At 44.7% G+C, this 14,327-nt stretch overlaps 1 protein-coding gene and 1 pseudogene across 1 annotated transcript; one reads left to right on the plus strand and one right to left on the minus strand.

Moving 5' to 3' along the window:
- Positions 1–800: 800 nt before the first annotated feature.
- On the minus strand, positions 801–1,746 carry LOC127030871 (olfactory receptor 4D1-like; annotated as a pseudogene).
- An 11,289-nt stretch (positions 1,747–13,035) lies between these two features.
- On the plus strand, positions 13,036–14,004 carry LOC127031325 (olfactory receptor 14I1-like). The gene has a single exon (XM_050918072.1). It carries the CDS (start codon positions 13,048–13,050, stop codon positions 14,002–14,004), a length of 957 nt encoding a protein of 318 aa, XP_050774029.1. The 5' UTR covers positions 13,036–13,047.
- The last annotated feature ends 323 nt before the right edge of the window (positions 14,005–14,327 follow it).

Here is a 14,327-nt window from a genome sequence, read left to right on the forward strand (position 1 = left end):
AAACTCTACCAGAGTTTCCACTTGCATCTCCAGTCCTCAGATCTTTTCTTCTTCAGCTGTATCAGGCGGCACTTCATGCAGACAAAACTCTTTTCAGGTACCCCCTCCAGAATCATGTACATGCCAGAGCTTCCAAATCCAGTCATCTTCATTGTGTCTTTCACTCTTGCCTCTGTATCGGTCATAACCTTCCCACATAACACCTGTTAGTCCCGGAAACACAAACCAAAACAAATCCCCAACAGGCACCAGAACAACAGAACACTGGCAGAACACCACTCACTCTCTTCACTAGCCTGTCAGTTCCTTTGTCTAGGTCTTTAAGTCTCCCCTGCAACCTCTCCCTTTGGTTTTCATAGATATTTCATGATTTGAAATCATTCCTAAAAAAATTTCTACCAGAAATTCTCAGGGTGAGATACACAGCTGGCGGAAGTCATTCAGTGATCTACATCCAGATATGTCAGTTGGGGATCTGGCCCATTGTCTCCAATGGACTTACATCTATTTGTGTGACCTGGGGATCTGGTCTATTGTCTCCAATGACTCTATGTCAATTTACACAACCTGGGGATCTTGCTTATTGATTACAGTGAAGCTAAACCAATTTACACCAGCTGGCATCTTTGACTTCAATATAGAATCTTCCCTTTTGCCTGTAAATCATTTGTTAGCAAAATTTTCCATGAGTGTGAAGTATGTGTTCTCTGTGATGAGATACATATTTCACACAGCATATACATCTGCTTTCTGCTATGTTGAGATCTGATTTTTATTTGAAATGATAATTCAGAGATAAATTATATATTTATTTTCCTCCCTGCAAACAGGAATCTGCTCATCAGACTCTTGATGGCCTTCTTCATCTCGCTGTTTCTCAGTGTGTAGATCATTGATTTCAGCATTGGAGTGATTACAGTGTAAATGACGGAGACCACCTTATCCAGGGTGAACTTCTTGAAGGGTCAAGCATAGATGAAGATGCAGGGTACAAATATGAAGCTCACGACTGCGATGTTGGCTCCACAAGTGGACGGCGCGTTGTGTATCCCTTCCATGACTTGTGTCCTGATCTTGACTAAGATGACACTGTATGAACTGAGCAGAATGATAAATACTATGATGAGCAATACTCCGCCATTGAAGATCATCTGTAATTCAACTATGTGGATATCAGTGCAGGCTAGTTTGATGATTGTGGGACATCACAATAGAAATTGTCCAGGACGTTGGGAGCACAGAATTGTAACTGGAGAAGCAGTCGAATCTGAACAGCAGAGTGAGCCAATCCACCCAACCACCCCAGTGTCACTAGACCCATACACTGCCAGGGTTCATGATTATCAAGTATTTTAGTGGTTTATAGGTGGCCACATACTGATCAATCACCATCCCCACAAGGAAAAAGACCATAGCACCAGCAATGAAGTGGAAGAAGAATATCTGTAGGATGCACTCATTGAAGGAGATAGTTTTGCGTTGGAAGAGGAGATTCAACAGCAATTTGGGAGCATTCATCGATGAGTCACTGATGTCTAGGAAAGCCAAATTGGCCAGCAGGAAGTACATGGGGGTGTGGAGATGGTGATCAATAATCACAGTCATGATGATGGTGAAGTTTCACAGCCAGGTGGTGATCTAGACAATAAAGAAGACCACGAAAAGAAAATACTGTAGCTCACAATTCTGAGTGAGGCCCAGTAGAACAAATTCAGTCACGGTGGTGGTAAGGTTCTGCTGGTCCATTCAGTATTTTTACAGTATATCTGCAGGGAAAATGGCAATAATAAGGATAATATTTATGATGCACTTATAATTATTTCCTCCTTAAATTACTGATATGAAATAAAAAATAACTCTGCATTAACAGAGACATGTTTGTTAGGAATTTCTTTAGTTTTCTAAATTCTACGTCTTCAGCAGACCAGAGAAATCCCAACAGCGGGTATCTTTAATCCTGGAGTGAGGGAATAGTAATGTGCTGCTCACAAAATATCCCTCTATAACCACAGTCTCCTTTTATCTGCCTGCAGCCCTTATTCTGCAGAGTTCCCAAGAGTCACAGAGGCCACATGAGACCTTGAGATTCAGAGTTGGGAAGAATGTGGATTTATAGTGGATGCATGTAGGCAGAGATTCTCAGAGTCAACATGGGGATCACAAGCAAATGTCAGGACTGCAATAAAGTTTTATCAGAAAATGGCCATGTCATAACTATAAAGGGACGGGTAACAACCCTCCTGTGTACAATACAATAAAATCCCTCCTGGCCAGAGACACCAACATCCTTTTACCTGTAAAGGGTTAAGAAACTCAGGTAACCTGGCTGACACCTGACCCAAAGGACCAATAAAGGGACAAATCTTGGGGTTGTGAGGGAGAAGGCTTTTGTTTGTGCTCTTTGTTTTGGGGTGAGTTCGCACTTGGGACTAAGAGGGACCGGACATCAATCCATGTTCTCCAAATCTTTCTGTACAAGTCTCTCATATTTCAAACTTTTATGTAACAGCTAGGCAAGGCATGTTAGTTTTAGCTTTGTTTTGTCAACTTGTAAATGTTCCTTTTCTAGAGGGAGGGTTATCCCTGTTTTGCTGTAACTTTGAACCTAAGGCTAGAGCTGGTTCCTCTGGGCTCTTTAAATCTGATTACCCTGTAAAGTTATTTCCAGACATGAACTTCACCTTTTCTTTTAATAAAACTCTTCTTTTAAGAACGTGATTGATTTTTCATTGTTTTAAGATCCAAAGGTTTTGGATGTGTGTACACCAGGACTAATTGGTGAGGGTATAGTCTCAAGCCCGTCCAGGAAAAGGGGTGTAAGGACTTGGTCAGGGGGAGGAATTAGTCTCAAATCTGCCCAGGAAAAGGGGGGTTAGGGACTTGGAAAATAGTTGGGGGAAGGCAGAGTTCCAAGTGGCTCTCCCCTAAGATTTGGAACACGCTTGGTGGTGGCAGCTTACTGTTCACCTAAGCTGGTAAATAAGTTTAAGGGGTCTTTCATACGGGTCCCCACATCTGTACTCTGAAGTTCACAGTGGGAAAGGATCCCTGACATGGTGGCAGTGGTGGGATTATTTTAAACCAAAATCCAGTAAGATTTTATCCCGTCCTTTTTAGGTGCTTAGAAAGCATTGTCCCACCACAGCAGTCTCCAGCAACCCACCTCATCCCAGAGAGCAGTCATCTGGGTGGTTTTAAATGTAATGATCTGGGGCATGTGAAGGACAACTGCCCCAAGAACCCCAACAGACTGCAGTTCATTACACCAGAGTCACACCCAATGTCCTCAGGCCCAGATGCCTCCCAGGTTCCCTGAGAGTGAAGGGAAACTGTGAGTGTGGGCGGGAAGAAGGTTATAACGTGGAGAGACACTGGAGCACAGGTGTCAGCTATCCACCAATCCTTAGTGGACCCCAAATTCATTATCTCTGAGGCCCAAGTGACAGTTCATGTCAAAATTTTTAAACTTGCCTACAGCTGAGTTGCCTGTCCAGTACAAGGGCTGGTCAGGAATGTGGATTTTTGCAGTCTATGATGATTATCCCATTCCCATGCCGCTGGGGGAAGATTTGGTCAACAATGTGAAGCTAGACAAAAGGGTGGGAATGGTCAACGGCAGCCAGGCTGAGCAAGCCTTCACACTTATCCCTGTTGCTGAGCCTTCCACCAGGGCCCCGTCTGTGTTACCAGAGACCCAGACAGAGGTTGTGGAACTGGATTCCCTGTCATCGACTGCAACAGTCGGATCCAGTCCCAGAGACCCAGCTAACACCAGTCCCAGAACCGGAACTGTCGAAACAACCAGCAGCAGAACCATTGCCAGCACTGAGTCCAGTGCTTGCAAACCCATCTACAACTTCAACACCAGAGGGCACCACCGAGCCTGCACTGGCAGCAGCAGCAGATAACCCTACACAAGAGGCTCAGCCAGAACCTGAAATACCACATAGTGCACCAGGAGAGAGCAGTTCACCGTCAACGGAAACAGCCCCATCACCTGCATCGCTTCCAGAGGGACCAAGCCCAGGTCCACAATCCAGTAAGGAACTGATGTCTCCAGCATCAAGGGAACAGTTCCAGGCTGAGCAGGAAGCAGATGACAGCCGCCAGGGAGCTTGGACAGTGGCACGGAGCAATTCACCGCCTCTTAGCTCTTCTAATCGATCCCAGTTTGTTGTAGAACAAGGACTTTTATACAAGGAAACTCTTCCTGGTGGGCACCAGGAAGATTAGCATCCTCAGAGACATTTGGCAGTTCCAACTAAGTACCAGGTAAAGCTCTTGAGCTTAGCCCACAATCATCCTAGTGGCCATGCTGGAGTGAACAGAACCAAAGACCATTTGGAGGGGTCATTCCACTGGGAGGGAATGGGCAAGGATGTTTCTACTTATATCTGGTCTTCTGAGGTGTGCCAAAGAGTGGGAAAACCCCAAGACCAGGTCAAAGCCTCTCTCCAGCCACTCCCCATAATTGAGGTTCCATTTCAGTGAGTAACTGTGGATTTTATGGGTCCTTTCCTAAAGAAGACACCCAGAGGAAAGCAGTACATACTGACTTTCATGGATTTTGCTACCCGATGTCTGGAAGCAGTAGCGCTAAGAAACACCAGGGCTAAAAGTGTGTGCCATGCACTAACAGACATTTTTGCCAGGGATAGGTTGGTTCTCTGACATCTTTATGGATTCATGAACTAATTTCCTGGCAGGGACCATGAAAAGCCTGTGGGAAGATCATGGGGTGAACCTCTTGGTTGTCATGCCTTATCACCATCAAACAAATGGCCCGGTGGAGAAGTTTAATGGAAATTTAGGGGCCATGATACGTAAATTCATAAATGAGCATTCCAATGATTGGGACATAGTGTTGCAGCAGTTGCTCTTTCCAGTTTAGGGTTTTGACCATTTGAACTTGTATATGGCCGTGAGGTTAAGGGTCCATTACAGTTGGTGAAGCAGCAATGGGAGAGTTCTACATCTTCTCCAGGAACTAACATTCTGGACTTTGTAAGCAACCTACAAAACACCCTCCAACACTCTTTAGCCGTTGCTAGAGAAAACCTAAAAGAGGCTCAGGAAGAGCAAAAAGCTTGGTATGATAAACATGCCAGAGAGCTTTCTTTCAAAGTAGGGGACCAGGTTATGGTATTGAAGGCGCTCCAGGCCCATAAAATGGAAGCATCATGGGAAAGGCCATTCATGGTCCGAGAGTGCCTGGGAGCTATTAACTATCTCATAGCATCCCCCACCTCAAACCTAAAGCCTAAAGTGTACCATGCTAATTCTCTAAAGCCCTTTTATTCCAGAGAATTAAAGGTTTGTCAGTTTACAGCCCGGGAAGAAGATGATGCTGAGTGGCCTGAAGGTGTCTACTACGAAGGAAAAAGTGACGGTGGCATGGAAGAGGTGAACCTCTCCATGACCCTTGGCTGTATGCAGTGACAGCAAGTCAAGGACCTATGCACTAGCTTTGTGCCGATGTTCTCAGCCACCCCAGGACAGACTGAATGGGCATACCACTCCATTGACACAGGTAATGCTCACCCAATTAGAGTCCATCCCTACCGGGTGTCTCCTCAAGCTCAAATTGCTGTAGAATGAGATATCAAGGATATGGTACAGATGGGTGTAATCTACCCCTCTGACAGTGCATGGGCATCTCCAGTGGTTCTAGTTCCCAAACCAGATGGGGAAATGCGCTTTTACGTGGACCATCATAAGCTAAATGCTGTAACTCACCCAGACAACTATCCAATGCTACACACAGATGAGCTATTGGAGAAACTGGGATGTGCCCAGTTCATCTCTACCTTAGACTTAACCAAGGGGAACTGGCTGGTACTGCTAGATGAATCCGCTAAGGAAAGGTCAGCCTTCATCACCCATGTCTGGCTGTATGGATTTAATGTGCTCCCTTTTGGGCTGCAAAACGCATCCGCCACCTTCCAAAGACTTGTAGATGGTCTCCTAGCAGGATTGGGAGAATATGCAGTTGCCTACCTTGATGATGTGGCTATTTTTTTCGATTCATGGGCAGAACATCTGGAGCACATGGAAAAAGTCTTCAAGTGCATCAGACAGGCAGGACTAACTGTTAAGGCAAAAAAGTGTCAAATAGACCTAAACAGAATGACTTACCTTGGACATCAGGTGAGTGAAGGAGCTATAAACCCCCTAAAAGCCAAAGTGAATGCTATTCAAAAATGGATGGTCCTAAAGTCAAAGAAACAGGTGCAATACTTCTTAGGCTTGGCTGGATATTACTGATGATTTGTACCGTACTACAGCCAAATCGCCACCCCACTGACAGATCTAACCAAAATGAAACAGCCAAATGCCTTTCAGTGTACTGAAGAGCGTCAAAAGGACTTTAACCAGCTTAAAGCAACACTCATGTCTTACTCTATGCTAAGGGCCCCAGACTTTGACAAACCTTTCCTAGTAACCACAGATGCGTCCGAGCGTGGTATGGGAGCAGTGTCAATGCAGGAAGGACCAGATCAAGAATTCCATCCTGTCTCGTTTCTCAGCAAAAAAATGTCTGGTCAATCAGTGAAAAGGAATGTTACGCCATTGTATATGTGCTGGACAAGCTACCCCCTTATGTTTGGGGATGACATTTCCATCTGCAAACTGATGATGCTGCACTAGAGTGGCTTCATAACGTCAAGGACAATAACAAAAAACTTCTTCGGTGGAGTTTATCTCTCCAAGATTTTGATTTTGAAATACAACACATTTCATGAACTTCTAACAAAGTGGCTGATGCACTCTCCCGTGAATGTTTCACAGAATCAACTGGTTAAAATCATCCTTGAAATGTGGAAAATATTGTTAGTTTGTACATAATCAGTAGTATATCTAAAGGTGCATATGTCTTATTAATTCTGTTTTCTCCTAGAGCTCCAAGAAGAACTCACAACCAGTGTGGAGCAGACTGTCCAGCACTGTCTATGATTTGGGGGGCATGTCATAAACATACAGCTAAGGGTAACATAAAATCCCTCTTTACACTGTAAAGGGTTAATTCCTCTTTTACCTGTAAAGGGTTAAGAAGCTCAGATATCCTGACCAAAAGGAGCAATAAGGAGAGAAGATATTTTCAAATCTGTGGGGGAAGGTTTTTTTATCTATCTCTCCCAGAGTCAACAAGGAACCAGAGCAGGGAAAATACATCGTCCTAAGCCATATCTAAGCTAAGCATCTAATATTGCAGAAGTAGCAAGTAATAGCAAAGAAATATGTTAGGTTATCTTTTGTTTTAGCTTGTTAATTTTCCCTGTGCTAAGAGAGGTATATCCCTGTTTTTGTAACTTTAAAGTTTTGCCTAGAGAGGAAATTCTCTGTGTTTTTAAATCTTTTGTTATTCTGTAAAGTACTTACCATCTTGATTTTACAGAATTGATTCTTTTACCTTTTCTTTAATTAAAATTATTCTTTTAAGAACCCAATTGATTTTTCATTGTTCTGAAGATCCAAGGGTTTGGGTCTATGTTTAGCTGTCCCAGTTGATGAAGATATTATTCTCAAGCCTTCCCCAGGAAAGAGGGTGCAGTGCTTGGGGGAATATTTTGGGGGAATAGGACTCCAAGTGATCCTTTCCCTGATTCTTTGTCTAAATCACTTGGTGATGGCAGCATACTGTTCAAGGCAAGGTGGAGTTTATGACTTGGGAAAGTTTTTAACCTAAGCTGGTAAACATAAGCTTAGGGGGTCTTTCATGTGGGTCCCCACATCTGTACCCCAGAGTTCAGAGTGGGGAAGGAACCCTGACAGATGCTGTGTGGAATGTTTTGAGGGGAGAGAGCACATAGGAAGCAGCAACCCTGGAGTTCTCCAAGGATTGCAAAGCCTGGGGAGTCTAGGTTTTTGAACCTGTGGCTCAACCAGGGTCTTGTAGATTTTGGGTTTTCTGCCTGAGTAGACCCTTTATGACCTTTGGCATCTTCTTCTTTACGTCCTGCTAGTAGTTCTGGGCCTTTCTCCTGTCCATTCTTTCCTTCTCCATGCTGTCTGCCATGTCAGCCCTCCAGACCTTTTGCTCACTCTCTGATGCTACACTAGTTTACAGGATCTTGATGATTATGTCTCCCTTAGTCCTCTTCTTTCTCCTCCTCCTCAGGGTCAGCGATTCTGTGTGTATGGAGAGGGCCATCTCAAGACCACAAAAGCAGCAACTTCTGATAAAAACACAGATATGCTACTGGATTTACAGTCACAGTGGAAAGGGAAAACTCCCTTTCCTTATTCCAATCAAAACTTTTTATAAGACATGCTTACTGACCAGCCAGCTTTGGAGCACCTCTGCACAGCACTGCTCTCTATCCCCAGTCCTGGTGAATAAGGCCCACTGGGGGTGAAGCAGGTGAAAGGAATATTGGTTGCATGAAACAATTCCAGCTCCCATTTCCATGGGTATGAGTACAAGGATGATGGCACAGAGCACTGGCACTATTTTCCACAGTGGGTGGTAATTTTAGCTGATATCTCGTACCTGATGATTACAAAGGAAGAGAGAACACAGCTGCTGCTAATGAGCCAAAGCCACCCAGGGCCATATGCTGCTAGCCTGTTTACTACAATGATACCAACTGAACTCATTGTGGAGTTGCATAAGAAAACATTACCATGAGGAAAGAGATAAGGCCTATTCCAAAAAATCTTCAGGAGAGGATTGCAGAGTATCTCCATAAAAGTTTCATTAAGATCTCTCAGGAGGATACAAAGACATTCCTATGTACATAAACAAACTTATCTGCATGACTCCCATGCCTAACCCAAGAGGGGAATGAAAAGCATGTCAGCTCTACCTCTGTCTGTTGTAATGCTACTATGACACTGGAAGACTAGATGCCAGCTCATGCCACAGTCCCAGGGCCTCACTGAAAGCTGACAAATCCAGAGCTGGAAACCAGTCTGGCTTGCCTGTGGGTTAGTATAGTTAAAAGAGAGATTATTGTTATAGGAACGTATTTAGTGTTTAAACTTTACAGAATGCTGGTAGGATGCTGCATGTATTAATTCTATATTCCGTGGTATAAAGTGATTGAATTATAAACCTCTGTAATTGTGTAACAAACCAAACAAAAAAAAATATTTAGTTAAGGTAAAGTGCTTATTCTGCACACAAGATGGCCCAGTGAAGGCAAATGAGTCATTGTGCAGCACCAAAGGACAGAGACGTTTTTGGTTACATTCCTCTCTCTCTCCAGGAAGGAGAGGCCTGTGCATGAACTCATCCCCTCAGTCTGGATTCTGGGGTGAAGGGGATAAAAATCGCTAACAAGAAGAAACTGTGATCTTTATGCTAAGTGGACTCTGAGCAGAAAAGATTCCTAAACATTAGCAAGAGATCCCCCTAGTGCTTGGCACGGGTCAGCCATAAAGGACATATAGAGCTGCCTATTATAGAAGTTTATATGACCTTTTTAAACCTAAAACTAATTTATCTATGTGTGTGTGTTTCCTGTTTTAACCTTGTAAATAACTCATTTATTTTCTTAGTTAATAAATTGTACAGGATTGGCTACAAGCACTGTCTTTGGTTTGAGATCTGAGTACAATAGACCTGGGGCAAGTGACTGGTACTTTAGGACTGGGAGTAACCTGATTATTGCTGTGATTTTAGGTGTAAAGTGACTGCATATCACATAGTTCATTTGCCTGTGTGGCAAGATAAACTGGAACGCCCAAGGGGACCGCATGTGATTCCTTGGTAAAGACTATTACAGAGCTTGAGGAGTTCACACAGCTGGTGTAAATTGACGGTAGCAAAATGGAAGTCAATAGGCCAGCTCCCCAGTTTTATGAGTTGTTATAGCTCTATTAGAGTCAATGTGATCAGATACCCAGATGGTGTAAATCAAGGTAACTCCTCTGAAATCAAAGGTTCAGACTCCAAGCTTCTGTAAATGAGCTGTAGCTCCTTTGAAATCAAAGGTCCAGCTGCCCAGTTGGCATAAAAAAGTCTAGCTACCCTGATAGTCAATGGAACTATAGCAATTTACATCAGCTCAGGACTTGGCCCTCAGTTTTAAGTGTTTGTCTCTGGCTGTTTCTTAGTGACCAATTTTAAACAACCAGGGCAGCCTAAGCTGTGGGTTCTGCTAGTGGCTGCATCTCAAGAGCTGTTGATGCAATGCAGGAGAAAAACTTCCCTGCTCCCCCAAAGGTAATCATGTGGAGTTAATGAAGAAACAGACAACTCCAGGCCAGCTGGGACTCTTATGCCACTGGGCTTTGATCTATCTTAGGTTACATATTTGTGCTTTAAATATATATTTTATTCTGAAAATGCCTTGGGAAACCCTCTTGCATCAGCCCTGCCTTCTTTTTAGCCAAGGGTCCTTGCAAGGATGCTGCTATTGTGTGAGATCCATGGCAGGTGCTGTTCCCCTCTGTGGAGATATGGTCAAATAGGGCATGGTGACCAGTGGGTTTGCTCCTGAGGTGAGATCAGAGCTGGGCTCCCTGCCCGAGAGAGCAGGTTTTGTTATTTAGCCTCCGAGCAAGGACATCCTGGTCTGTGACACTGATGGAAGCCTTCACAAGCCAGAATCAGCTCTAGGGTTTGGAGGGGTGTCAGCCCCTCACCCCATTTAGTCCTTCGCTTCTCAATCAAGCCTGCCTGAGGAGGGGAGCAGGGAGCACCTATCTATGGAGTGGATCCCTGTCTGCTAGAAACTGCAGAGAGACCCAGCAACTCAGGAAATCCAGGAAAGGGACTATGAAAGAGCTGGTGGATAATGCAGTGATGGGGGCATGATAGACTGATAGATAATGACCAGTGATTGCTAGTGCTGGAGAATCAAATGCATCACAAGCTGGGAAAATTTCCACAGAGATCAACACAGTAAGTTTGCTCTTTCAATTAAATGAGTTAGGATATAAGACAGCTCATATTTAAGTAGATATGTATGGAGTATTTTTGGAACTCTTTAAGACTTTTGCTATCAATTCAATCAAATACCTAAAGCTTGTCAGAATTTTTTTGTCACAAAAAAATGCAGACTTTTAATAGAAGTCCCCAAAATCCCAAATGTTTGTATTTTGGCTTCTGAGAAACAAACATTTTAAAGCAAAAATTGCCAAAAACTTAACATTTTAAGTGTGAATCTATTCCCCAGAAAGGGGCTCTCAGTTTTCCTTTTTCACTCTGGCAAAGGCCTTCAATCATAGAATCATAGAAGATTAGGGTTGGAAGAGACCTCAGGAAGTCATCTAGTGCAATCCTCTGCTCACAGCAGGACCAACACCAACTAAATCATCCCAGCCAGGGCTTTGTCAAGCCAGGTCTTGAAAACCTCTAATGATGGAGGTTCCACCACCTCCCTAGGTAACCCATTCCAGTGATTCATCACCCTCTTAGTGAAATAGTGTTTCCTAATATCCAAACTAGACCTCTTACCACTGCAACTTGAGACCATTGCTTCTTGTTCTGCCATCTGCCACCAATGAGAAAAGCTAAGCTCCAGTCTCTTTGGAACCCCCCTTCAGGTAGCTGAAGGCTGCTATCAAATTCCCCCTCAATCTTCTTTTCTACAGACTAAACAAGTCCAGTTCTATCAGCCTCTCCTCGTAAGTCATGTGCCCCAGCCCCCTGATCATTTTTGTTCACCACCACAGGATTCTCTCCAATTTGTCCACATCCTTTCTGTAGTGTGGGGCCAAAAACTGGATACGATACTCCAGATGTGGCCTCAGTAGTGCCAGATAGAGGGGAATAATCTAGCTATCCTCAGTCTGCTGTCAGTGTTCCTACTAATGCGGCCCAATATGCCGTTAGCCTTCTTGGCAACAAGGGCACACTGCTGACTCATATCCAGTTTCTCATCCACTGTAATCCCCAGGTCTTTTTCTGCAGAACCACTGCTTAGTATAGGTACATCTATACTGCAACTGCAAGCACACTTCCCAGTTTAGGTAGACAGATACGCACTAGCTGTGCTCAAGCTAGGATGCTTCAAATGGAGTAATCAGTGGTAGAAATGGTAGGGGCATGGATTAGCCACGGGAACACAAACCCACTGTAGGGTGTGAAGGTGCATACTCTAGGTCAGAGACATCAGAACACCTCCTGGTCTAGCACTGTATTGATTGTACAACACTGCTGCCAGCTAAGCACAAATATATTAAAGGAATGCACAGAATATGCACGTAATAAAACACAGACCATCCATCCCTTGAAACAAAGGCAAGCTCCTGCTGGGGAGCAGGGTCTGGGGCTTGCTCCACTCTGGCACTCTGGCTGGAGAACTGAGTCCAGGGCCGCACCATGCAGCGGAACCCCACTCTGGTGCTCCAGCCGGGGGCCGCTCTGGCACGCTAGGCAGGGCACTGGGTCAGGGGTCACATCACGTGGCTCGGCCCTGCTCTGGTACTCCAGCTGGCTTACTGGGTGAGGGGCCACACCATGCAGCGTCTGGAAGCCATGGCATGGTGCTGATCCAGCTCCTACACACTCCGACGCCCCCCCCAGTGCTCCGATAGGAACTGCAGGGGCGGTGCCTGGGATGGGGCAGTGTTCAGAGACCCCTGGCCGTGCATCTGCATAGGAACCGGGAAAGGGACATGCCACTGTTTCCGCGACCCACTTGAGGAATGTGCTGCTTAGAACCTGCGCTTCTGAGCCTCTCCCCATGCCCCAACTCTGTGCCTCAGCCCTAACCCCCCTCCCACTCTCCAAATCCCTCAGTTCCAGCCTGGAGCAATCTCCTGCACCCCAAACCTCACATGCCCAGCCCCACCCCAGAGCTTGCACTCCCAGCAGGAATCTCTAATTGTGTAAACTGATGCAACCTCATTGACTTTAAGGGAGCTATGCCACTTTACACTCATGTGACAACCCCCTGATTAGTGCTCTGAATCTCTGTGGTGGGGATCACTCACCACCCACAGTGAATGGAAGTGACAAACCCTATGCTCCTTTGACGTTCGCATCATGAGATATTACGAAGAGGGAAGTCAGGGTCAATCCTCTGAGACTCTAATCCTGCCCTAATGCCCTTCTCCTTCCCTCCACAGCCATCACCCAATGTACTGAGAGAGAAAATGTCCAACCGAACGACTGTAACTGAGTTCCTTCTTCTGGGATTCTCTGACATCTGGGAGCTGCAGATTTTGCACTTTGTTCTATTTCTATTGGTTTACCTGGCAGCACTGGTTGGTAATCTTCTCATCATCATGGTTGTAGCCTTTGACCACCACCTTCACACCCCCATGTACTTCTTCCTGATGAATTTGTCCATCCTAGACCTCGGCTCCATCTCTGTCACTGTCCCCAAATCCATGGCTAATTCTCTAAGCAACACTAGGTTGATTTCCTATTCTGGATGCATTGTCCAAGTCTTTCTCTTCATGTTCCTTCTTTCATCAGATCTTGCCTTACTGACCATCATGGCGTACGACCGATACATCGCCATCTGCCAACCTCTGCACTATGAGAGAGTGATGAACAGGAGAGCTTGTGTCCAAATGGCTGCAAGTGCCTGGATGAGTGGTCTTATCTACTCCGCACTACACACTGGGAACACATTTGCGCTAAACTTTTGTGGAGACAACGTGGTGGACCAGTTCTTTTGTGAAATCCCTCAGCTACTCAAGCTCATCTGCTCTGACTCATACCTCAGTGAATTTGGGGTTATTGCATTTGGTGCATGTTTAGCCGTAGGTTGCTTTGTTTTCGTAATTGTGTCATATGTTCAGATCTTCAAAACAGTGCTGAGAATGCCCTCTGAGCAGGGCCAACATAAAGCCTTCTCCACCTGCCTTCCTCATCTCATTGTCATTTCCATGTTTCTTTCTGTTTCCTCCTTTGCCTATCTGAAACCCACCTCCAGCTCAACAGCAGGGCTGGATATCTTGGCGGCTGTTCTCTATTCCATGGTGCCTCCAGTGATGAATCCGATTATCTATAGCATGAGGAATAAGAAGATCAAAGATGCAGTTAGAAAGCTGACTGGGTGGAGGTTATTCACCAAGAATAAGAGTACTGTCTGTCTCCCTTGACTGTGGTTTTATCCTGTTTCCTTATAAATATAATCAACTGATGACAACACTGTTGCCATCGTGTGCAGTCTGTTTATGCAGTAGTAAAAATCCACACTTACTCGACTGAAGTCAATTGAATTACACAAGAATGAAAAAATATCTGAATCTATCTATCTTGGAATTTGTACTGCCACAGTCACCACACTATCCAAGCACTTTGAATATAAAATATGAAGCCATATCTAAGGCCCTGATGGACTTCATGGAGGCTGTGACTCTTCTTTTTAGGGTAAAATTTTTGATTGGAATATGGAAAGTTTTGTTTATTGGATTGTCTCTGT

Source organism: Gopherus flavomarginatus, chromosome 11 (assembly GCF_025201925.1).
Source record: "Gopherus flavomarginatus isolate rGopFla2 chromosome 11, rGopFla2.mat.asm, whole genome shotgun sequence".
Taxonomy (NCBI): Eukaryota; Metazoa; Chordata; order Testudines; family Testudinidae; genus Gopherus; species Gopherus flavomarginatus.